General features: G+C 34.5%; 1 protein-coding gene across 3 annotated transcripts in view; it reads right to left on the bottom strand.

The window, feature by feature from the left end:
• Positions 1-800: 800 nt before the first annotated feature.
• LOC135205298 (dnaJ homolog subfamily C member 13-like) overlaps positions 801-24,198 on the bottom strand; it is a 683,293-nt gene continuing 659,895 nt past the window's right edge. For all 3 annotated transcript variants that reach the window (XM_064235698.1, XM_064235699.1, XM_064235700.1), the window contains 7 exons: positions 20,580-20,728; positions 19,384-19,507; positions 15,156-15,438; positions 14,127-14,337; positions 5,595-5,774; positions 5,004-5,291; positions 801-4,773 (listed from right to left, as the gene is read on the bottom strand). In XM_064235698.1, the coding sequence (XP_064091768.1) occupies positions 4,567-4,773; positions 5,004-5,291; positions 5,595-5,774; positions 14,127-14,337; positions 15,156-15,438; positions 19,384-19,507; positions 20,580-20,728 (1,442 nt within the window). In that variant the 3' untranslated portion in view covers positions 801-4,566. The remainder of the gene's footprint in view (positions 4,774-5,003; positions 5,292-5,594; positions 5,775-14,126; positions 14,338-15,155; positions 15,439-19,383; positions 19,508-20,579; positions 20,729-24,198) is intronic.

Below are 24,198 nucleotides of genomic sequence, written 5' to 3'. Positions count from 1 at the left end.
ATTGAACAAAAGAAACGAGGAGATAAAACAGACTTAAATTCACCACAAGAGAGCTAGTAATGGTGAGAACTCGGAGTAAAAGAAAAAAATTACAGTTGACAAATCACGAAATGGTCAAGAGACTAACAAAAGACACATCATCAATGTAATACCATATCAATAATATAAAATATTAACAGTCTAAGATTACAAATAAAAGAACAAAACTTGGCTAAAATCAGGCAAAAAGAAGAAATAAAACAAGACCCCAGTTACTCGACATATCACAAGATAGTCAAGGATTAGTTAACAAAAGACAACTGCAACGTGATAATCAATAACATTAAACAGTTTAAGCTGAAAAATAAAACAACCAAACCTACCTGAAAATAGGTGAAAAGCAGCAAAAAAACAAACAAACAAATGACCAGGATGACCATTGAAGTGCTACTAATTAGGCGGAGTTGGTATGAAAAAAAAAAGTAACTCTCGATAACTCACATATTTTTCAGCTGGCCATTTTAAAGACAAACATTGCTCTTTGCATACAGAGCAAGTGCTGTGTTAGAAGACAGAGGTTGAAATGTATTCAGATGTTACATTATATAATTCATTTTGAATAATGATGAAGTTAACAAAGGCTTTTGAAGTATGAAAGTATGTTTTTCTTACCTTTTTAATTTTTCTTTTTGTTTTCTAGATGACTCCCAAGTTAGAAAATGGATGGAAATTGATGACAGTACTGTATACTAAGTGTATACATGTATATTAAGCCGGCCTTCCTCTTTTCAACGTATCAGGAACAATACAAAACATATATATATATACTGCAACAACTTTATTAATATAATACATTTCGTTATAAAAATCGATTACATTAGTATATACATTTATCCTACAACCATTGTTCCCTACATCACAGGTCTGCTTGTAGTGATTTGTTTCAACAGATCTTGGCTGTCTCATTCACATCCAATCGAACACTCATATGACGGAATCAATAATCATTATTAATAATGTCTCACTGTCAAAAGCCTGGGGCAAATCAGTAGTACCGGATTCTTCAAAAGAGGCCACAATAAAAATATAATAATAATATACCTTGAATTAACAAAAGTAATTGCATCATAAAAGCCAAAAAGTGTAGTACTCGGGTCTACTAATAACACAACAGTCAAAGGGCCACAGACATTGTTGTCAAACTAAAAAAATCAATGCTTTATTATATTATTATTAATGTTATGTGGTGTACATTTCCATAACCATTCATAGCTTTACATAACGTGATGAAGTCATCTTTACCTTGTACTTAAAGAGCTCTTATATACTATATACTCTATATTTGTATTCCTAATGAAACACAACTAAATCATTTATCTTCATATTGCCAAAACTTGGCTACTTGCAAAAATACCATATTTAAATAACAAAAGGTTCTAAGAATGAAGTAGGTGCATTAACTTTCCTGTTACGTAATTGCCACACACTTAACATACTGTTTCTCACAATATATAGCTAAAATGAAACTGTTTAAAAAAGGATTTGAGTGTTAGATGTCAATCCATTCTAAAAAAAAAAAAATAAGTACTTGACACAGAAACACCATTTATAACAGACAAAATCATTTATACCATTTTATCCAAACAAAAAACGAGTCGTCATCTTTGGCGTTGTGATAAGTCTGACTTACGTCCAGGAATGAACATATGGAAGTAACTAAGAAAGGTAACGCATGAAAATAATGCCTACAGAGATATGAGCTCTAACAAAGCTGTTATAGTATACCCATTCAACTGAAGAAAATCATCCTACAAGGGAAGAACTTACTTAAAACCTCACGTGCAATAGGGGATTAGTACCACATGCAAAAAATCCAATTTAGGATGCTAAGTCCAAGGATACAGATTTGGAGACACTGAGAGATGACATGACTGATTACTCAGTGTTAATACACTCTTTAAGCAAAGCCCCGATATTGAGCCACCATAGGGACAAGAACTCGTAATAATATATAGGTTCATTCCAGCTGATGGAGTGGGGAGATGCTGTTATACGTAGTATTTGGACTGATGTGAAACGTCTATCCAAGATGAGAACTTGTCTGGTGTATCTGCTGTACCAAAACTAATTGTAGAGAGGCTTTGACGACTGAAAATCTTCCCCTCAACTCATAAGTTGACATCTCAGTTGGAAAAGACTGACAATGTTGACAGAACAGGAATAAAGTTTTGTGTAATGAGCCATCCTAAACCACCATAAAAATTCTCAAAGAATCTAAAACTAGAGGAAAACAGATAGGCTACCCACCTAAAATGTGAAGTCACCAACTAACCCAATGAAGAGCCGAACCACATGGAAGAACCCCAAATGAAAAACGGCAACCAGAAGACAGGAATGCACGTGGCAAACTTGAATTAAAATGGTTTTCCTGTAACTGTACTCATAAGTATGACAGGGTACTTACTTATCATACCAAGAGGTAAGATTGACTTACAAAATAGGGGGGCACAACAGCCCAGCACCAGCAGAAAAGTTGAAATACCATAAAAGAAAAAGGAGGATGGACCAATATAAAAAGAAAGTTGTTTAAGGAATCTTATGAAAAAGAAAGGATATTATCCCACAGTTATTACAGGTGATACAAAGAGTGAGGTTAGATTTATCAACTGCACTGAAGATGAAAATCCAAGGGTAGAGAGATAATAATTGTTGCCTGAATTACGTGGTATATTATTTTGTGTACTATATCTTTATCAGCGCATTTCCGATTCAAAATAAATATCCTTCAGAAATGATTGATCTCTTCTAAGAATCACCTTTAAAATGGAGTAGTTGTATTATAGCTACAAGTGAGACACCCAATACATGATATTGTGTGAGGTCTGTGGAAAACAGGTGATGTGAATAAGAAAACACGACTACAAAATCATGTATAATAAAATAATAACTGACTCATCTTTCCAAATGACTTCACGTTCAAATAAGAAATGCTGCTGCTATTGACTCTGAAGAGAAGATTAACCTAAGCAAAAGGTGTTTGGCAATCAGTGATGAAATGTCCCATGTGACACAACACTAAGTTTACAATAAAGAACATTACAACAGAAAGCTAAAACATGCAAAATTGGTCAGCAAGAGTACTGTATTGTACTTTAAATATTCAATGATACATAGTCATAAAGAAAATTTGAGATCCTTACAAATATAGTAAATTTAATATTTACAAATACAGATCATGAAAGGAAATAGTACAATCTTTATTTAACCAACAAATATGAAAAAAAAGCTTCTTGGTTTCTTTTTCACAAACTCACATATGTAATATTCAAAGGAATAAAAATATTTTTTCAAATGACATCGTGTAAACCAAGTTCAGTTACTCACAAGGTTCTCTTTCCATACTGAATCACTTCCAGTAAAAAAAAAAAAAGGAGAGAAAAAAAAAGGGTCTGATCAGATGATGAAAATGATAAAAGACAACTTCACTTTACCAAAATAATTAGAACATTTATAGCCAAAAAAATAATGGCTAAATGCATGGTGCACAATACAGTGTCAAAATGATGGTGTTCAATGTACCAGATATCCACACTTAAGACTGGAAACCAATACTGCAAATGCTTTTCTCCCCAAAGATTTGGCAAGCACTGTATGAAGAGATCTCCACTCGTCTCATATTTTCAATGTATCTGATTTTCATCCTTCTTTGCATAGTAACCTAAACCATGTTCTTTCTTTCCCTCTAAATAATAAATTGTGGGTTACTTCACTGAAGTACTTGTAGTATTGAATGCATGAGGACGAAAGGATTGGAAAGTGCTAACAATACCTTCTGCAAAGCAAAACTGCAATCAAGATGTGAAAATAAAATTTTTACTTCAACTTTCATACAAAATACAATCAATATTTGATCTCACCTCAAATGCTAGTTCTAGTTTACACAATTGCCCGACAAATTTGAAGCTTGCAGTAAACAAATAATATAACTTCAATCCACCTGGATTCTTTCTAGTATTCTACATAATTGAACTTGAGCATAGTGCAGCTGCTCCAATATTGAGCAAAGTTCTTCTTGAATGTACTTAGAAACTTAGCATTTAAATGTTCAAATTTCATCAAGAGAAGCACAGGAATGGAAAATGGGTTGACTGGCCAACCTGATGATCTCCTCTGACAGTACACTGAAGATCTTAGTGCAGGTGTAACAATAAATGATGACAAACATCTACTGCCTCAGTGAAACTACAGTTGGTGCAATACTTATCCAAGTCATGTAAGAGAAAATGTCACCTAAAAAAGGAAAGGGATACAATGGTAAGTGTACGGTAAATGAAAATGTATTGTCTGCTATCCTCCACTCGGAAAGAAAACATAATTCCAGTTTTATCTGATAAACTGTCTATAAATGGGTGTGCCAGTCTTTTACTTAATGGTACGATTTTTCCATAATAAGCAAGCACACACACACAGGTAGTATGTTGCCAACTAAAAAGTGAGAGATTTTCAATAATTTGTTGCTTTCACTGTCGAGATCACTTGAACTAAATCCTGTAAACCTATTTATATGCAACTAGAGTTAACATCACTTTATGGCAACTCTGGCTGATGTCTTGTATCACTGACAGCTGGCGGTAGAGAGGGCATGACACGCGTTGACCCCTGAGTTAGGTAACCAGAAACACCTGGAACTGTTCCAGTTAAACAGTGTAGAGCAGGAGAGGTGTCCAGAAACAGATCGTGCTTTTGATCCCGATACTGCGCCCATACAGTTGACTTTTCGAGTAGCTCCACAACCTTCAAAACAAGATGAGGTTCATTTAGAGTCAGTACAATTATGAGACAGAAATGAGTATATATGTCAAATTACATAAAAAAAAAATTATGGGACAGAAACATCAAAATATATAAAATTACATAAAAAATAGAAAAAATAAAATTATGGGGCAGAAACATCAAATCTGTTACATTACATAAAAAAATTATGACAGAAACATGAAATGGTACAAATTAATTCAATTCTATACCTCATCTGAATGCTGTGGGGACGATGCCATACTCTTCAAACAAGCAACGATCTGAGCTTTGGTGGAGGATGGATTGGGGACTTGGAGTTTTGCATCCAATAAAGATAGTAGGAAAGGGATTACATTAGCACGGAGCCCTTGTTCAACAAGAGCTGGCCCAGAAACTCCACCTTCTGAAAACAAATTATGTAGCGCTTCACAGGATACACCGACTACATCTGGACGTAATTTCATCGCTGCTACAAGGCCTGATATTACTTCGGTTCCTTCCAGTATATTACTGCATACCTAAAACAGAAGCAAATATGAATAGCATTTAGGTTCAATGATCAAACAAACCAGTATATTACTGCATACCTAAAACAGAAGCATATATGAATAGTATTTAGGTTCAATAATCAAACAAACATCTCATTGAAGTATGTTCAAGATGAAACAAATGGCAAAAAATTATATTGTCCAATGCTACCAGGCATTGTCAAGGAAATTATTTCTGGATATAAATTCTGACACGAGGTGTTGTAACAACCAGAAGTTAAAATGTCATGTCACTGAAGAATAAAAAAAAAATTACAATCGCAGACAACCAACCTGATTAAAAGTAAACTGGTGAGTCGTTAAAGCGGCAGCTCTAGCCACGGGAAGGCATTTAGACGAGAGATGCGACACTATTCGTGGAATGTGACCAAGTTGAGGTAAATATTCTAAGAGGTTGCGCTGGGCTGACAGTACCATAACAATACTATTAAGCACTAGTTCTAAAGTGTCATCCTGCGAGAAAGAAAGCAGTGATTAATAGAGTTACTGAAGGGAAAAGTGGAAATCCATCTTTTTATATAACAGTATTGATATATATAATATATGTATATATATATATATATATATATATATATATTATATATATATGATATATATATATATATCTATATATATATATATATATATAATATAATATATATATATATATATATATCATAATATATATATATATGCATATATAACAGTGTTCCCCCGTATTTGTGGGGGATGTGTACCAGACACAAACGTGAATAGTTAAAACCCGCGAATAGTTAGAACCACCACTAAAAATGCTTATAACTGCCTATCTTGAAAGTTCAGATACCAAATGTATACCTTTGATAACATCCTACTTTAAATATACTTAAAATTACTAACCTATTACTGCATTAATCTTTGAGGTTTTATTATTAATATCATTTCAAAGTCATCTTAAACATTTTACCATTGAAAATATATACCTAAAGCAAAAAACAGAGAGAGAGAGAAGGAGAGAGAGAGAGAGAGAGAGAGAGAGAGAGAGAGAGAGAGAGAGAGAGAGAGAGAGAGAGAGAGAGAGAGAGACCAATGAATGGCAACATCATATATCTTACCATCAAGAGTGAAATTATGAATTATTTCTGAGACAGAGAGAATAACAATGGAGAGAGAGAGAGAGAGAGAGAGAGAGAGAGAGAGAGAGAGAGAGAGAGAGAGAGAGAATAACTCCTAGACTCCTCCGCTTCCTCCCCTCCGCCAATTCGTATATCAATGTCATTTCTCCCCCGCCCGCCCACGTTCCTCCAAGTGGATAAAAAGACTGGGAATCACTTTTTAATTAATCTTATTAATATTTGAAAATTAGTTTATAAGGTAAATCATTTATTTACACTACAAAACAAATTAACATAAGTGAGAGAGAGAGAGAGGTTATTGTTACTGTTTAATCTCATGAATAAAATTGTAAATAGTACTGTACAATATATTATTTTACCACTAAATTGTAATGTCCTAAAGAATACTATAATACACTTCCAGCCCAAACAGAGGGCGAGAGTCTACACTAGCGATTAGTATCTCGTGTGGCAAAAGAAGAGAAGAGAAAGAGAGAGAGAGAGATGATCGCGAGAGATGAGAAGATGAGAGATCTCGGATAGAGAGCATCCTTATTTAAAAGAGTGACATAGATAGATTTTACCTTAAAATATACACATATGGAATTTGTACATTAGTATATTATATTAATTATTTTGCGAAAAATATAATAACCCTACAATTTTACATCGTGATATTCCTTTCCATTACATTATTAGAATACACAATCTTTTTTGCCCCTTCCCAGTTAATAGCATGATTGTTCTCATTAACATGTACAAAAATACCACTATTTCCTTGTGCATATTTGACATTTTTTATGTTGTTCTATTCTCTTTCCCAGTGCTTTACCCGTTTGACCAATGTAAAAGTTGTCACAAGACTTACATGGAATTTTATATACACATCCTTTACTTATTAGTTGTCAATTTATCAAACAAACATCTGGATAGTAATGTAACTATAGTGCCTTAGGTACGGATTAAACTTTGCCTTGTCAACTGGCAGTACTAATAGTGTAGAAATTACCAAAGGACTGTGCAACTTGGAAAAATATAGTGATTTAACCAGTGAAGGAGTGTTTAGGCGGGTATGAAAAAGTCAGACACCACAAAAGTACCCAAAAGATTTATGGATGCCATCAAGGAATTAAAAAAATAAAAATATACGCATGACAAAAGCAGATAAATCAGCCACTCTAATAATTTTAAACAGAAGTGAATATATAGAAAAAATGGATAATCATTTGGGTGATGAGAGTACATATAAAGAATTAAATAAGAACCCAATAGAGAATGGTAATAGTGCTTTCAATAGGAAAGTGAAAAGTCTGTTAAAAGGTTATGAAAGCCTTATCAAGAAGTTGTGTGTGACCTCTCCATTGCTACAGTATATGTATGGTACAATAAAAACCCACGAAACAAACTTTCCTGCCAGGCCAATTATTAGCTCAGTGGGTTCTGCATCTTAAAAACTAGCGAAGTATTTAGTGGATATCCAATGCTAATACCAAGAATAATGTGGACTTGATAAATAAACTAAATAGTGTTCATGTTAATAGTGAATCGAAGCTTGTGAGTTTTGATGTAGTAACACTATTCACAAAAGTACCAATTGGTGATCTAATGAAGTTTTTATCTGAATCATTAAAAACACACTGCTGGATGTCCCATTTTCTAAAATCACGTTAACTGTATGAAAGACTGTAAATTTGAATTTAATGTGAAACCCTCTTTTACAAGAAAATATTAAACAACCTAATTCCACACAATGTAGTTTGGTTCAGATATGTTGATGACATAATTTGTGTATGGCCAAGAAATGAAGATGTAAATAATTTTTTACTAGGTTAAATCAATTAGTACCATCAATTAATTTACTATGGAAATGGAAAAAGATGGATGCCTACCCTTTTTGGATATCCTCAAACAGAGAAATTGTAGTGGGTTTAAATAATAGTGTTTACAGAAAACCTACTAATATTTCTTCCTATGTGGATTTCTATTCTGGACAAACCAATAAAGATAAAAAATCAGTGTTTGTATCTGTACATTTCTATTCTGGACAAAACAATAAGGATAAAAAATCAGTGTTTGCATCTATGTTTCTAAGACCACTACAGGTATATAGCCCAGAATATATAGATGAGGAAATAGATAAGATTCGGAATACAGGCAAGAAACTTAAATATCTGGGTAGTGTACTAAACAATGCATTAGAAGCGGCAAAAAAGACCATTTATCAAAACCAAAAAGAACCTTACAACACAAAAAATTTGCTTGTACTACCTTATAATAAATAACATGAAAGATATCCCCCATCTCCTGAAGAATTTTGGAGTTAATGTCACTTTTAAAATCAATAAAACAATGAAACATGAACTAATCAAGAACTCCCCCGACAATACTAAAGGATGTGTATATATAATTCCATGTAAGCCTTGTGACAACTTTTACATTGGTCAAACGGGTAAAGCACTGGGAAAGAGAATAGAACAACATAAGAAATATGTGAGATATGCACAGGAAAATGGTGGTATTTTTGTACATGTTAATGAGAACAATCATGCTATTAACTGGGAAGGGGCAAAAAAGATTGTATGTTCTAATAATGTAATGGAAAGGAATATCATTGAATCTAGCTTTATAAAAGAAAGTTACAATAATATGAACATCAGTCAAGGAATGTATAAACTTGATCCTTTAATATCAAAAGAAATTTGTAAATTGTTTAAATTTTGAGATAGGCAGTAGAGATGTATGTTAATAGGATTATTATATTTGTAAACAAAGTAAGGGGGCAGTAGTGGTAATGAGATTTCCAACCCCGCCTCCCTAACACCTGTCAGGTGTGGACTTGTTGTTTCCTATGGTGGGTGCGTCTATCAGTAGTGTCCCTTGAGAATTTATTGTAAATTTTAGCCAAATGATTTTTGAAAGCCACTCCTATCTTGACACCTGCCTGTGGATGGATCTGCAGTCTCAAACAGTTGTGTGCATGTTTGTCAGTACAGTCTCTGTAGTATGTATTTGTGACTTCTAATACTATGTATCAGTCCTTCATCAATGGCTTGGAATAAAGTCGAAACTGGTCAGGATCTACAACTCTCCTCTTATTTTTCACTTGTGGATATGTTGGATAAATGAATCACGTGCTAAAGTTATTATAACCATCTATAAAATATATATATATATATATATATATATATATATATATATATATATATATATATATAGATATATATATATATATATATATATAATATATACATCTTTTCAAGACACTAATGTAGCTTGCAGTGGGTGTTCAAGGTAGCATTTGACCCCTAATATGAAATTTCTAAAAATACACTGCATGGAAGAATAAGACTTAGTTGCCAGTTAGTTAATTTTCCCCAATGAATTTTCAGAGCATTTAGATGCACAAGTAGATGTAGGCTAGCCTCAATCCTGGGCTCTGCTGAAAATGGATAGAATTGGTCTCAAAGCATGTCAAACTGTGTAAGAAGAACACGGAAGACATACTAAGTACAGGAGAGACCCGGACCTCAATCGTATCAGAACTCAAAATAAACGGATTTCAACGGAAAATTTTGAGTAAATATTGCATCTGAGCTCAACCAAAAATCTGGAAACCGACCCAAGGAATCATATGATTTTTGTAAACAAAAGTGGTTCAGTCAGTTGCTGCTAATAGGTGTTGTTCCCATGCTCATTTGGTGAGGAAAACAGTAAGAATCACATTTGAACTTAAGATTAATGAAAATTTAGAAAGTAAGAGGCATTCTGTGACAACGTAAAATCCTGTGATATTTTTAATGATAGGCTAACCCTTGAAGTGTTGATAGTTGTATCAATAGTTGGCTACAGTCACAAATTATTGACACTAAAGAAAACATTTGTAACCTAATATTAATGATAAAAACCAGGTTATTCAAGTGAATCACTAGTGATGCAACTTTTGATACCGTAAACAAAACAACTAATTACAGCAATTAACATAATTACCATAATAATTAGTCATTAGGATGAGCGAGTTGTTAGTTTGTTACTGGAGTAGGATCTCTATCCATAATTCTAAAATCCGAAAAGGTCTATAAGCCTTAGCATAAATATTTTCTAGAGAAATGATAATTAGAAAAAGTTAAACGTATTTTATAGAATATAAGCATTGTCATCGTAAGCCATTTGCATTCGATATTGTTTACATTCTCAAAATCTCGGCTGATTGAGCTATCGATCTCTTCATTGCCATTACGCTTGGCTGGTAGATATGTAATTCAGATACTTTCTTGTAAATTAACAAAGTTGGGTTTAAAAGTGGCACAATACTTGGTTGTATGAGCGTTAAGTGTGATTTCACTAGTTTTGAACACCAATTTCGCCTGCGCTTTTTTTTCATATAGTGACAGCAAATGACGTCAATCAACCGTTTCTCAATTTTGTTGCTTAAGTCTGTAACAGGTTTATAATCGCTTCATCCGTAATTTAAAAAATCGGGGTAGAGAGAGAGAGAGAGAGAGAGAGAGAGAGAGAGAGAGAGATTGTTGCCTAGGTTAGGTTGTTACACTGACACATCCATTAGAAAAAGACAATAATATTTGTATATTGAGAATAATGCTCATTTTAATACAACCCTGGTTTTACTGTATCTAATCATATTGTATGTATTATTATATTACGAACAGAGCAATCTGACATGCGCATTCTGGTTTTGTTTACATTCGGAAAATATCAGCCGATTTCATTTTACGGATATGATCACTGTCTTAAGATGCCGAATGGAACTTAACCCTTTAACGCCGATTGGACGTATTTTACGTCGATATAAATTGTCTGTTGGGTGCCAATTGGACGTATGGTATGTCTATATAAAATTAAAAAAAAAAAAATTCACGGAAAAATAGTTATAGGCCTACTAGGCGAAAACTTTTGAATCACGCGCCTTGGGGGATGCTGGGAGCTCACAGATCAAGGCATAGTTTTGTTTACACAATCGTTACCCAGGCGCGCAAGCGCGAATTTCTTTCTTCTCGCACTAAAAAGTATCAGCGACACATCTCAGAAATTATTTCGTCACTTTGACATAATTTTTGCACCATTTTATATTAGCCGTTACATGGAGTATTATATATGAAAATGTGAGCAATTTCATGTAGAATACAACAATAAACAACTCATGGTTGTAGCTTTTATCAGTTTTGAAATATTTTCATATAAATAACGATGTGCCAAAATATCAACCTTCGGTCAACTTTGACTCGACCAAAATGGTCGAAAAACGCAATTGTAAGCTAAAACTATTACATTCTAGTAATATTCAATCATTTACCTTTATTTTGCAACAAATTGGAAGTCTCTAGCACAATATTTCAATATATGGTGGATTTATGAAATAAACTTTTTCCTTACGTCCGCACGGTAACTCTTCCGAAAAAATCAGAAATTTTTTCGTCCGATTGTCGTAATGTTTGCACCATTTTAAATTAGCCATTATATAAAGTTTTATATATGAAAATGTGCACAATTTCATGTAGAATACAACAAAAAAACAACCTATGGTTATAGCTTTTATTAGTTTTGAAATATTTTCATATAAATAACGATAGAAAAAATTTGTCCTTCGGTCAACTTTAACTTAACCGAAATGGTTGCAAACTGCAATTGTAAGCTACAACACTTACAGTCTAGTAATATTCAGTCAATTACCTTCATTTTGCAACAAACGGGAAGTCTCTAGCACAATATTTCGATTTATGGTGAATTTTTGAAAACAGCTTTTTTTTATGTCCGTGCATTAGGCATTCATGCATCATATTGTGATAATATTTTCTCTGTGTTGCCTTGATCGTTTTACAATGTGTTATATACCAAAATGGTCGCAATTTAGTGTACAATACAACAACAAACAATTAACTCGTTAGCTTTAACCGTTTTGCTCATAGCGCGATTTGTATACAATTATATATGAATTTTTTTTCCGCGCTGTCATATATCCCAATATTTATATATGATAATGATATTTTTTTCATTTCTGATGGTTGCATACTAAACTTCAGGCAATGACAAAAAAAGTAACCAAAAATGAACTCTTAATCTTGAAAACTAAGCGTGCTGTGATTTTTTGACAAAAACATTTTTTCCGCTTCGGCGCTCACTCGCGAACGCCACCAGCATACGGGAGACGATTTTTAAAATACTGCTTCGGCGTTTAAGGCGTTTAAGGATTAATTTACGAAAGAAAGCTGGGTTTAAGAATTGAAGCTACATTATTTATAAACGTAGTCTATTAAATAAAGTGCTACATGTTTTTTTTCTGGCAATGCTTTTGCCTACCAAAACATTTTGCACTCTGCTTATAGTCATTACTATTCATAATCTCCAGTCGTGTTTGACTTACGATGCTCGTAAACTGTAGTTCCCAGTTGTGCTTGACTTAAAGCCTTGTTGTTTTACTAAGCGACAATATTTTCATGGTAGTATTTTAAAATCAAATTAAAGGGTTTTTTGATATCGACAGCCCCCAGTTATCCTTAATATCGGGATTCTTTCCAATTTTAAAGGCATACATTTATGAGCATCTACTTTCAATGGGTAATACTCCGCCGATAATGTCTGATGTCACACTATAAAGCAAACAGCGGCTATGAAAAGTGACCCTATTTTACAACAATAATTTGAGAGAAAAATAATTTAATACCATAACACTTATTAAAGATATTTTAAAGTGATTTTGCATAAAGTATCCAGTAGGCTGTATAATTTGTTTACATCTGTTTAAGTCTGCTCCCGGCCACTAGCTAGGACGTAACTTGGGGAATTTTTCTTAAGTTCATGATAATCTGAGATAATTCTGCTTATTTCTAGTGTTTTATTAATTTGCTGAGAATTATGCTTGATATTCATTGTTTTTCTTATTAGCAACAATAATTATGCTTACCCTTCAGTACATACTACGTAAGCCTATGGCGCTCAGTCAACCATCGTATTATGGCTGAATTGGGTGTACGTAGGGCAGTTATTTTACTACAGTATATATTTAAAAATGAAAAAAGTGCATCGAATGGTATGTTATTTAACAGTGAACTTATTTAATTGTAATTTATGTGTATTTATGGGTAATGTTTTGTATAAAAAGGCAAGGTTAGGGTAATAACTGGTGGTCAAGAACGGATTAATCCATTTTTAGTTAATTCTTATGGGAAAAATTCATTCAGATCTCAACAAAATCGCTTCTCGTCGCTTCTTCTGGAGCGAATTAACATCGAGGTCCAGGGCTCTACTGTATTAGTCCATTAACAGGTAAGGGTTCCATAAAATCTAATTAGTATTCTACTACTAATACTTTTTTTGCAAATTTGTTTTTTTCATGGTCTGGTGTTGGGCTTGCAACTGCACCCATAGCACAAGGTAAAATTGCAGGCAATGTAACATCCATACTATGTATGTCTAACAGAGAATATGAAGGATAGGGTCACTGCAACACATCTTAATAATATTATTTGTGATAATGAAAGTAAAATACCTGGAATGAATGAACTATAAGTATCACAAAGTTATACTTATTTGCTTTGATGAACTTAGAACATTACCCAGACTCACTAATAAGTCTCTCTAAATCTTCTTCGGTCCCTTCATGGGATCCAACAATTTAAAAGCAAACAAGTTCATCTTTCTGGCTATTGAAGTTCAATCTTGAATAAACGGAAATTTTTAAAAGAACAAGGCCACTGTTATTCAATAATTTACTTACCTCACCACCCCCTTTTGCAAACAGATCTAGAAGAGCATCTAACAGGTCAGAAACAAACTGCTTAGGTTTGCGCAAAACCCAAGTGGGACTGGACACCAACAGTCGAAGGTACACTCCCCCAACAACCACTTCTCCAGAGGTCGAAGATAAAGTGATGTCTTCGGGGAATTTCCAGACAGTATTGGGATCTTCACGCTGTTGCTGGTGAATTCTAAAAGATAAAATCATGAACATGTTTACATACATCTGAGAGCCATTGGTAAGTTTATGCATTCAATCCAAACAATTCACTATAATAGCCAATAACTGCATACACTCATGTTTACAACACTGCATCATTTGATTTCAGCCAGAAAATGCAAACAGTTATATTTGTTAAAACACCATTTTTAAAATAGTATAATATCTGCAGCCTAGGCCAGCTTATGTCCAGTAACTTGAGTGATCAATTGAGGGTATGTGCCACTTCACATAAGAGCTGGCCTGAAGGATTTATTTTTACTTACACATATTGCTTTTTAATATATCTTGTCAATTAAATTACAAATTTTCAAAAACTTCATAACTGAATTATTTGCAAACGTTGACATTTCTGACAAAATTTCACTGACCGATTTATTTCCAAAAGTTGACACCCACTACTGATAATACTTTGAACATTCGCACAACAAATTTTTAATATTTACCATTACTTGATACTCACAGCATTCAGGAGCTAAGGGTTACGTGGGTTATCCATTAGGTGTCCGTGCATTAGACAACACTGGACTATTCAGAGACGATGTTAGAATTACTTGCATATGTCTCTTTATTTGGTATGATGATCTCCATTTTCAAACACTAGTTTTTATATTTACTTTCAGGTTCTTCATGCCATATAATTTGATATATATATATATATATATATAGATATATATAGATATTATATATATATATATATATATATATATATATATATATATATATGTGTGTGTGTGTGTGTGTGTGTGTGTGTGTGTATAGTACACAATAAGAATCAAGTCAACTTACTCTTCAACCAATCTCTCAACAGTTGCAGAAACCTTCTGTCTTGACTCATCTGTCCATATCAACTCAGGGTTTTCATGCTGTGCTTCATACATGTGAACGGCTGTGGATGGAGAATCTCTCATCTGATCTACCAGGGCACTAGGGAGAATCTTGTTCAAGATGAGCCGGACTCTAGGGCCAACTAGTTTGTCGCATGTCATCTTGCCCATCAGCTCCGAGGTTTTTTCTCGAACGTCACCATCATCAGAGGAACAGAATATGTTGAGAAGATACATGACAGCACCTACAGATAGAGGGAAAACACAATTACAGTTCTGGAAATAAGTTTAACAGCAAAATGACAAAATTTTTAATCAATTTGTATTTTTCATAGCTAATAAACCTAAGGTCTTAACAATGGGATAAATTTTCTGGCATCAGCTGGAAACCAGTTAAAACCAATCAAAGACTGTAATGTGAGGAATCTGCGTCATCTGGTAACTAGGGTATAGGCGAGGTGGAGAGTGGTCATTGCCCACGCATGAACACAGTGACTCATTAGTCTTTCTTCAACCGTCTTTTTTACTTAGCCCGTAATTCCTTTCCACTTTTATAGGCTTTTTGAGCGTTTGTTGGATGCCTGAGTGTTAACATGGATCCCTCCAAGAAGTCACAGCCCCATCAACACGTGTCCGGGCCTTTCAGGATTCCTTTGTTCATGGTTTAACCATTCAGAATAACAGTGTCTTGGGAAAACTATTCTTAACATGCATAACAGCTGAAAGTCAGACTAATGTAGAATGCGACAGGCTAAATTTAAAAATATAAATGTGTCATGCTAGATCATCACATGAGCATGCATTTTTAAATTCAAGATTTGAAGTTGAAAGAAAAGTAGTATCCAACATACTTTAAAATCAATGTTATAATCACATTTTATAATATCTTTTGAATAATTGCATCATGCTTTTATCATCTTGCTAGCATGTCCCCTGAAATTCTAGAATTTTTTAACAGTTAAGTAACTGTATTCACTCAACACATCCATGACCAGCACAAACAAAAATGGGCTTAATGCTGACCCCTGGTATAATCCAACACTAACTTCAAAGTTTTCTGTTTCCCCAACTAATGTTATCACTTTTGTGCTCGTTCTTTTTTATGTCATCTTGACCAGCCTAACCAACTTTTCTGGGACTTTCCTTTTCCTTAAACACCAAAACATTCCTCGTATGCTTTCTCTAGGTCTATAAATGCACAATAGAGCTCCTGGTTTCCCTCTAGCCACTTTTCCTGTAGCTGTCTTACTATGAATATGGCATCCACCATCCCTCTTCCTCTCATGAATCCATACTGCTGTTTCCAGATCTTTACAGTCTCTCTGAATCTCTCATCCAGTATTCTCTCTAAAACTTTCAATCAATGCTCTGTTAGTTTAATTCCCCTGTAGTTACCACAATCCATGACATCTCTCTTCTGCTTGTATATATATATATATTAGAGTAACGTAATTTTCCGATTTATTTAAGTCAACCTTGTTCTAGATTTAAGTACATTATTTCTTAAGGCAGTTAATGTTAAGTGTTTAGTGTTTTGTTTACGGTATAGTTTCTCGCCTCCTCCCCACTCACTTAATTGCTTGAACTATCGTTTTAACGATTGTGGTTTGTTTATTTTTCGAGTGCGGCAGGACTCCTGTGAGGTGACTTTTGAAAGACGGTGCTCGGCCTAGAGTTAGTTCGGGCCTTCCTTTGCTTCCTGATACCTCTGCAGCTGGCGATTATTGGAAAACCTTGAATCTTGTTTTTGGAGCTGCCCTTCGCAGGTACACTTCTGTCACCTGCGACGTCGTGCGACCTGTATTCGACGCAGTTGACTTTGTCACCTGCGACTTCGTCGTACTGCCACCTTAGTGGATATATATATATATTTCCCTAGGGTATTGAGTGCCATCGTGTTCTGCCGGCACTAGTGGAGCTTTGGGCAGTAATCAGTGTATCTCCAAGGACACCTTAAAGCTGCTGCTGAGGGAGCAATCTGGCTCGTGAGGTGTCAAGTAGGGAGACAGATACCAGGTAGGAGTTTGTCTTTGTGTTGTCGGGCAGGACCTCCTCCGACTCCCCTGTACCTGTGGTTACCTGAGTATTCATGTCCTCCCTCGTCTGCAGAGCTGAGATGTATTGGATCACGGCCTCCTTAAAGGCGATTGAATTTATTTTGGATTGAAGTTTCCACTGTTTTGTGTGAGGAGTTTGTTGATATTTTTTTTATATATCTATTTTTCTATACATTATATAGATTATAATTATATACTAGTATAATATATATATATTATAATAATATTATATATCTATATATATATATTTATATATATATATATATATATATATATAATTATTAATGCTATATTTATAGACTCTGATGGTCCTTATGGCCTATCGGCCTTGATGTTTGTTATAATAGGGCGTTTAGATTGTAATTCATAGGTAGGAATTTAAGTGTTTTCTCACTTTTATCCTTCACCTTCTTTCTTTCGCTTATAGTTATAGGTATATTTGGATTTTGGCCTGGCCAGCCATTGTATGGATATATTCCTGTTTAGATGTATTCTTGTGTTTGTTCTCTTTCATGTTTCTATCTAAGGCTTAGTTTTCTTAGCGTTTAGGGATCCTACGGGATTATTTGAGGACTAGTGTACGTCCTTTTCAGTCACAAGGTTGACTTAATGTTATTCTTGTTGTGAATAAATATTGTTGAGTTTTCACTTTTGTTTTCGTCTCCACTGACCATTTTACGCAGAGTATTTTTGAACATCACTGAGAATATAAATAGTGCAATAAAAGAACTGCACCAGGACCCAATAAAGGGGTATGTAACAATATACCATTAGACTCTCCTCCCAGTCCCTTGGCATTTCTTCTTCTTTTAATAAATCCAGCATCCATTTCTCTCCCTTGTACCTAGTAACTTGATAATTTCATTTTGGACTCTGATGGACCTGGTGATTTACCATTCTTCATTTTCCTTAATGGTCTCTTCACTTCTGTATCCTGTATCTCCATCACTAGTCCCTCCACCCTCTCTGCTCCCCATCTCCTCTCTCTCATTTTCAGTATTTAACAGTTGTTCAAAATACTCTCGCCCTCTTCATATTGTCTTCATCCCGATACAATATATTTCCATCACTATCCTTGATGACATCCAAACCCTTCAACTCTAACTGGCATGGCATCAGTACCAGAATAGCTTGTACTTTATGAAAATCAAACAAAAGGTTTTTCAAGAAGATGAAGACCACTGCCAGATGCCAATTCTCCTTCCATCCTCATTTCTGACCAAACAAGATTTGTCAACTTGACTGCTTGAAAGTGAGCAAGGAAGGTGGCAAAGTGAAAGTTACACCACCACTGTAGAGACATTCCTCGTCATCCTTGAAATGCAATTACAGTGCTGCCCCACTTTTTTGCAGGATACCTCTAAAAATGTTTATAACTGCCAAATACCATGTACCCATTAAACTAAAACGCTATAACTGCCTACTTTAACAGTTCACTGCCTAATTTGATAATAAAAAAAAGCAAATTTCTGATCATTTTAGAGAGATGGTTCAAACAAAAATTAGTGAATTTGAGCAAGTTCCTGTGGAAACATAAAAAATATGTTCCACAAACATCCACACCAAAGCGAAGCACAGAAAAGTGGGGTAGCACTGTACTTGTTTGATCTCAAGGGAACTGTGGTTGATGATGTCTTCACAGCTACAAAGTAATAAGCATGAAGAAATAAAAGTTCTCTTAAACCTTTGACATATAAATCTACTGTAATTAATTCTGTAATCACAATGACGTTTAATCTAGTGAAATGTAATCTTCAATAAAGACTGATTTAGGAATTAAAATCTATTTCAGAGCAGTGCTGATATAGACAACCAATGAAAAAAAAGTAGCTATACAATATAGAGTTTCTAAATCAGTTCCAGGCTGTTTCAACAACATGAAATAAAAACTTGAAACAATTCCTCTATAGATGATTGGTGAAATTTTACATGAATATAATTTATGAGTAGAAAAATACAGCCTAACCACAGGGGGTACAAACTTAAGACAGTCTAATGCAAGAATACCTACTCTTTTGTTATTCATAGAATTAAAGCTGCCAATGCAATACTCAAAAACACATAATAAATAACTGAATGAGATAAGTGTTGAGTAACATAATGTATTAATATAATTAAGAATACTAGTTTTACCTTTATTAAGGGCTTCTTTGACAATTTTGGTATTTGACATTAACGCATGTAATATGTTAAGAGAGGTCATACGATCAGGTACCAGTGCTGGAGAATGCAGAGCTAACATCAGGTACACCAAAACCTGTAAAACAACAAGAAAATCATTAATATACACAGTAAATGGGTTGAAAAATTCAAAACATCCTTTCATCGGTAACCAGCAGAGATACCTGGCACAAACAAAAAATAAATATGAAAATTCTATAGTAATTTTAAACAGCCCAATATATCCTTATATAATTCATAAAACTGTGATCAAATTTCATTGATTTCACTGAAATGCTGAATACGATTGTTAGCCCAATGTAAATTATATACTATATAATCCACTGAAACATTTCCTTGAGAACATTTTAGGTTCTTCCCTTTGGGTGCATTACAATAAGAATTTTATTAGCAACTTGCCCTTGGGTAGCTTGAAAATAATAGTAGAATGGAACCCATCAGCTTTCCTCTCTAACCATCCTCCACAGACCTACCACTGTAAGCCTAACATAACCTAAAAGTTATTTAGGAATTGGATGTAACTATAACCAGATTTGGAGTTAACTGAATGAAAAGAGGTGATATGTATGTACAAAAAGACACACACACACACCATGAGTGTAATGCAACATCAAGCCTAACCTGGTGGAGGTGCAATCTTTGTCTATATAAAGATATCAAGACTGTAAGAAATTTCATGTTGGGTGATTAAGTTTCTCAATTTCTTCCCACAACCAAGTGTTGTATTTTGATCATGTGCAGGATGAGAAGATTTTCTAAAGTAGACAAATTATTTAGAAAGCAAATCTTGTTTGCCCTTACAATAATATCAATTTAGAAAGCAAATCTTATGTGCCCTTAAATAATATTAATTTAGAAAGCAAATCTTATGCCCTTACAATGTAATATCAATTTCAAAATCAAATCTTATGTGCCCTTACAATAATATTTAGAAAGCAAATCTTATGTGCCCTTAAAATAATATCAATTTAGGAAGCAAATCTTATGTACCCTTAAATAATATTAATTTAGCAAGCAAATCTTATGTGTCCTTAAACAATATTAATTTAGAAAGCAAATCTTGGGCCCTAACAATGTAAAATCATTTTAGAAAGCAAATCTTGTGTGCCCTTACAACAATAGCATCCAAGAATAGAATAAACAATTACCTCGGAGCCAGCAATATCACTGACACAGTCAGCATTTCCCGTGACTCCTTCAATCACTGCTAAAACGCTTTGCTGCACAGACACACAGCCTTCCAAACGCAGCAGTGAAAACAATAGCTTGAAGTGACCTATACACTGCATTTCAACACCTGAAATATAATATATATTGTCATAATAAAATTTATTATTTGGATTTTTACCTACCGTTGAAGATAGCTATATCTCGCTGCCATCAGGTGCCAAGGTATAGTTATCTTTAACAGCGAGTAAGATCCACCTCAATTAATTGCAATTCAATGAACGAGATGAATAAATAAAAAATTCTGGAAACTACTCATTTTTCAAATATACAAACCATTAATGACCTTAGCCTTATTGTACATCTGTGCAAACAGAAGAAAACGTTTACAGCCATCTGCAAGTTTATGTTTTGTTTGTATGGTGCTTTTACGTTGCATGGAACCAGTGGTTATTCAGCAACGGGACCAATGGCTTTACGTGACTTCCGAACCACGTTGAGAGTGAACTTCTATCACCAGAAATACAAATCTCTCACTCCTCAATGGAATGGCCAAGAATCGAACCCGCAACCACCAAGGTGGGACGCTAATACCATACCAACCACGCCGCTGAGGCGCTTGCAAGTTTATGAATCTGGGCTTCACCAGTCCTGTTGTGGCCGACTGGCTCCCCAATTGTGTTGACTTGACCAGCTGCAATAAATTCAGGTTGCCAATTACTGTAATGATTTTCTACCATATGAAGAAAATTACACTGTATTCCAACACAATCCCATTACTTAATATAAAATTAGCCTGAATAGCTTATCTAGTGAAAATAGTGACAGGAGTATCAGATGAATTGAGAAAAATGTTGGTGTCCATCAAGGATCAGCGCTGACCCCTTTACTATACTGTTCATCACATAACAGAAAACACCACATGAGTGCTACAGAAAAGGGGATCCCCATGAGCTGCTGCATTCTGATGAAGAACAGTCAGTCAGAAAAGTCACACGAATGGATGTCACAAAACAAAGACCTGTAAGAAAGTCCAGGAAATCACAGAAATAGGAGATAGGCAAATGCCTAGACCTGACAGGAGTCCAGACAAAAAGAGAACAAGATACAGAAGAATGAAAAGAACACTTTCATGAAAAATAAGAACATTTATGATAATGATGGAGATCTTCTGCAGCTGCCGCCTGCATAAGATTCATAAATAATAGCCAAGACCTGGTGGAATCAAATGAACTTTTTGGAGATAAATTGTATAGTACATTAAAAGTTCATAAGACTAATAAGGTGTGACAGAATGGAATGGAATTTTTGTTACCAAGGTCTTGGGCTATACTATACTGTTTGGACTGATCACACAGAGGTACAGATGTGGAAAATGAGTTTTGTTACAAATGCCAACCCCATCATCTTTCAGGGACTGAAAAAACTTGGCATGCTACTATTGCAGGGGCCAAACAAGAAAATACAAAGAGATTTATGAGTCAAACCAATGAATTAATAAAAAGAGCACTGATGGCATTAACTCCCTACGGGCTATGCCATGCATGAAGCAGAGTGAGGTAAACAACAAATTGATATATTCCAAAAGTGGATACTGTCAATAAATCTTCTCTTCAAAACTTTTGCACTTGCCACGATCTTCCTTGCTTCATCATTAGTTACTAGAATCTTTATGTATCCTATTCATCAATTACTGCTGCATTCACTCCAAAAGCCATAATACATCTTCTTCTTCTTCTTCTTCCCAGCTTTATCCCTATTCGGGGTCGCTGTTTTTAATGAGTCTCTTCCATCTACCTCTGTCCTGTGTCAATTCATCCCGCACTCCATTCTCCCTCATATCATCTCTAATGCAATCTCTCCACCTGGTCTTAGGTCTTCCCCTCCTTCGTGTTTCATCCACCTCCACGTCCATCACTTCTCTTGCCATGTGCTACTCTTCTCTTCTCATCAGGTGGCCATACCATCTTAACCTTACCTCTTGCACTTTCTTTGATGCTTCAGTGACTTTTACTGTACCCCTAATATGTTAATTTCTAACCCTGTCCATAATACATACAAAAATAAATTGCATCCATTCGCCTATACTATCCATACCATTCGGTCTTTAACCATCTGTTTGGTTTCCACTAACCCTCATAACCTCACTAGTTCACAGTCACTTCCAAATGTCTCTCAGATTTACTTCCAGACTTTTCAATAACCTCGTTAGTTCCTCTTCACTGCTCACTACCCCCTAACAACACTCAATCAACTGCAGACATCTGCGGCTCCAGATTTCCCTTTCGACCAACTTTGTTGTCTGACAATGTTGCAACAATGTCTCCTGTCCTTTGTGTGACTTTTGCATCACTCCTCCCATAAATCTAATATACAAACAGTGACAAACTTTAAAACAAAATTTCTTTTGAAAAAAAAAATCCAAATCACACTCTACACATCTAAAACCAACAACCTAAGTACAAGATGTAATATATTTAGCTGTTATATTTATCACAATCATAAAAACTTGCTTTCCTACCTTTTCTACAGTTTACCTACTATTCACAATACTGCTTAAAATGTCCAATAGCAGTACAGGCAGTGCCCGAGTTAAGGCGATCTGATATAAGTCGATCCAATCTTACAGCGCTTTTCAAAATTATTCATAAAAAATTCTTCTCCAAACTAAGGTGAAAATCCAAAGTTAAGGCGACGTTAGGCTGGGTACTAGTTTCTGAGCTTCCTCATGTAAATAAGTACACATTGCCATCTATTCAGTGTGCAAGCCAACCACAGGATCAAAGGTAAAGCTTACCACTTTGTTTTACATCTTATAAATTTTTCAAAGTTAAGATCCAACTTGAGTTGCACCTGAGGAATGGATCTCTGCCTTAACTCGGGGACTGCCCGTAATAATGTCAATTGTAAAATGAGTACATTAACAATAGGTTTTCTGTGTTCAACAACAGCAGTTATGTCTAACAAGAAAATCATAGCAAATGAAATGTTCAGGTAACTAGTATACTACCTATAACAAACGTACTTACAGTAATATATGCAGGTAATAAATAAAGCATAATACTTGGGAAGCACTAAAAATTTCACTTGACTATTTGAATTGTTTAAGACTTGTTACAGACTACTACAGTATAATCAAGTTATCAAAGCATGATAGTGGTAGAGTTTTCTTTTAGACAATAAAAATTTACCTTAATAAAAAAAAATGTGGATGGCACATATGATTTTCATAATCATTGTTATGTGTATGTTACACAGAAAAGAACTTGAAGTATTTAGTATAAGAACAGCCTTTTCATACAAAAAATAATCCATAATAAGCTTTAATGTGCACTGTCAAATTTCCCCAGACACTAACTTCAAGATGGTGTATTACTTAAAAAACCAACAATTGAGTGACTGCATGTACACATAAACCCTTGAGCCACTGACAAGAAATTACCAGCATTTATCTTTTATGAACCTCGAGCACATACAAAATGAGGGAATGTAGAAGAGGGCATGTTATTATGGTTTATATGTTGTGTAAAAAAATTTCACGATAAAAACATCAATCACGAGCTGAATTTCTTCAACTGGGAAGAAAAAAGAAAAGACCAA

Source organism: Macrobrachium nipponense, chromosome 49 (genome assembly GCF_015104395.2).
Source record: "Macrobrachium nipponense isolate FS-2020 chromosome 49, ASM1510439v2, whole genome shotgun sequence".
In the NCBI taxonomy this organism is placed as follows: Eukaryota; Metazoa; Arthropoda; class Malacostraca; order Decapoda; family Palaemonidae; genus Macrobrachium; species Macrobrachium nipponense.
Note: the sequence above shows the minus strand (reverse complement) of the source record. Positions and strands in the feature narration are given on the sequence as shown.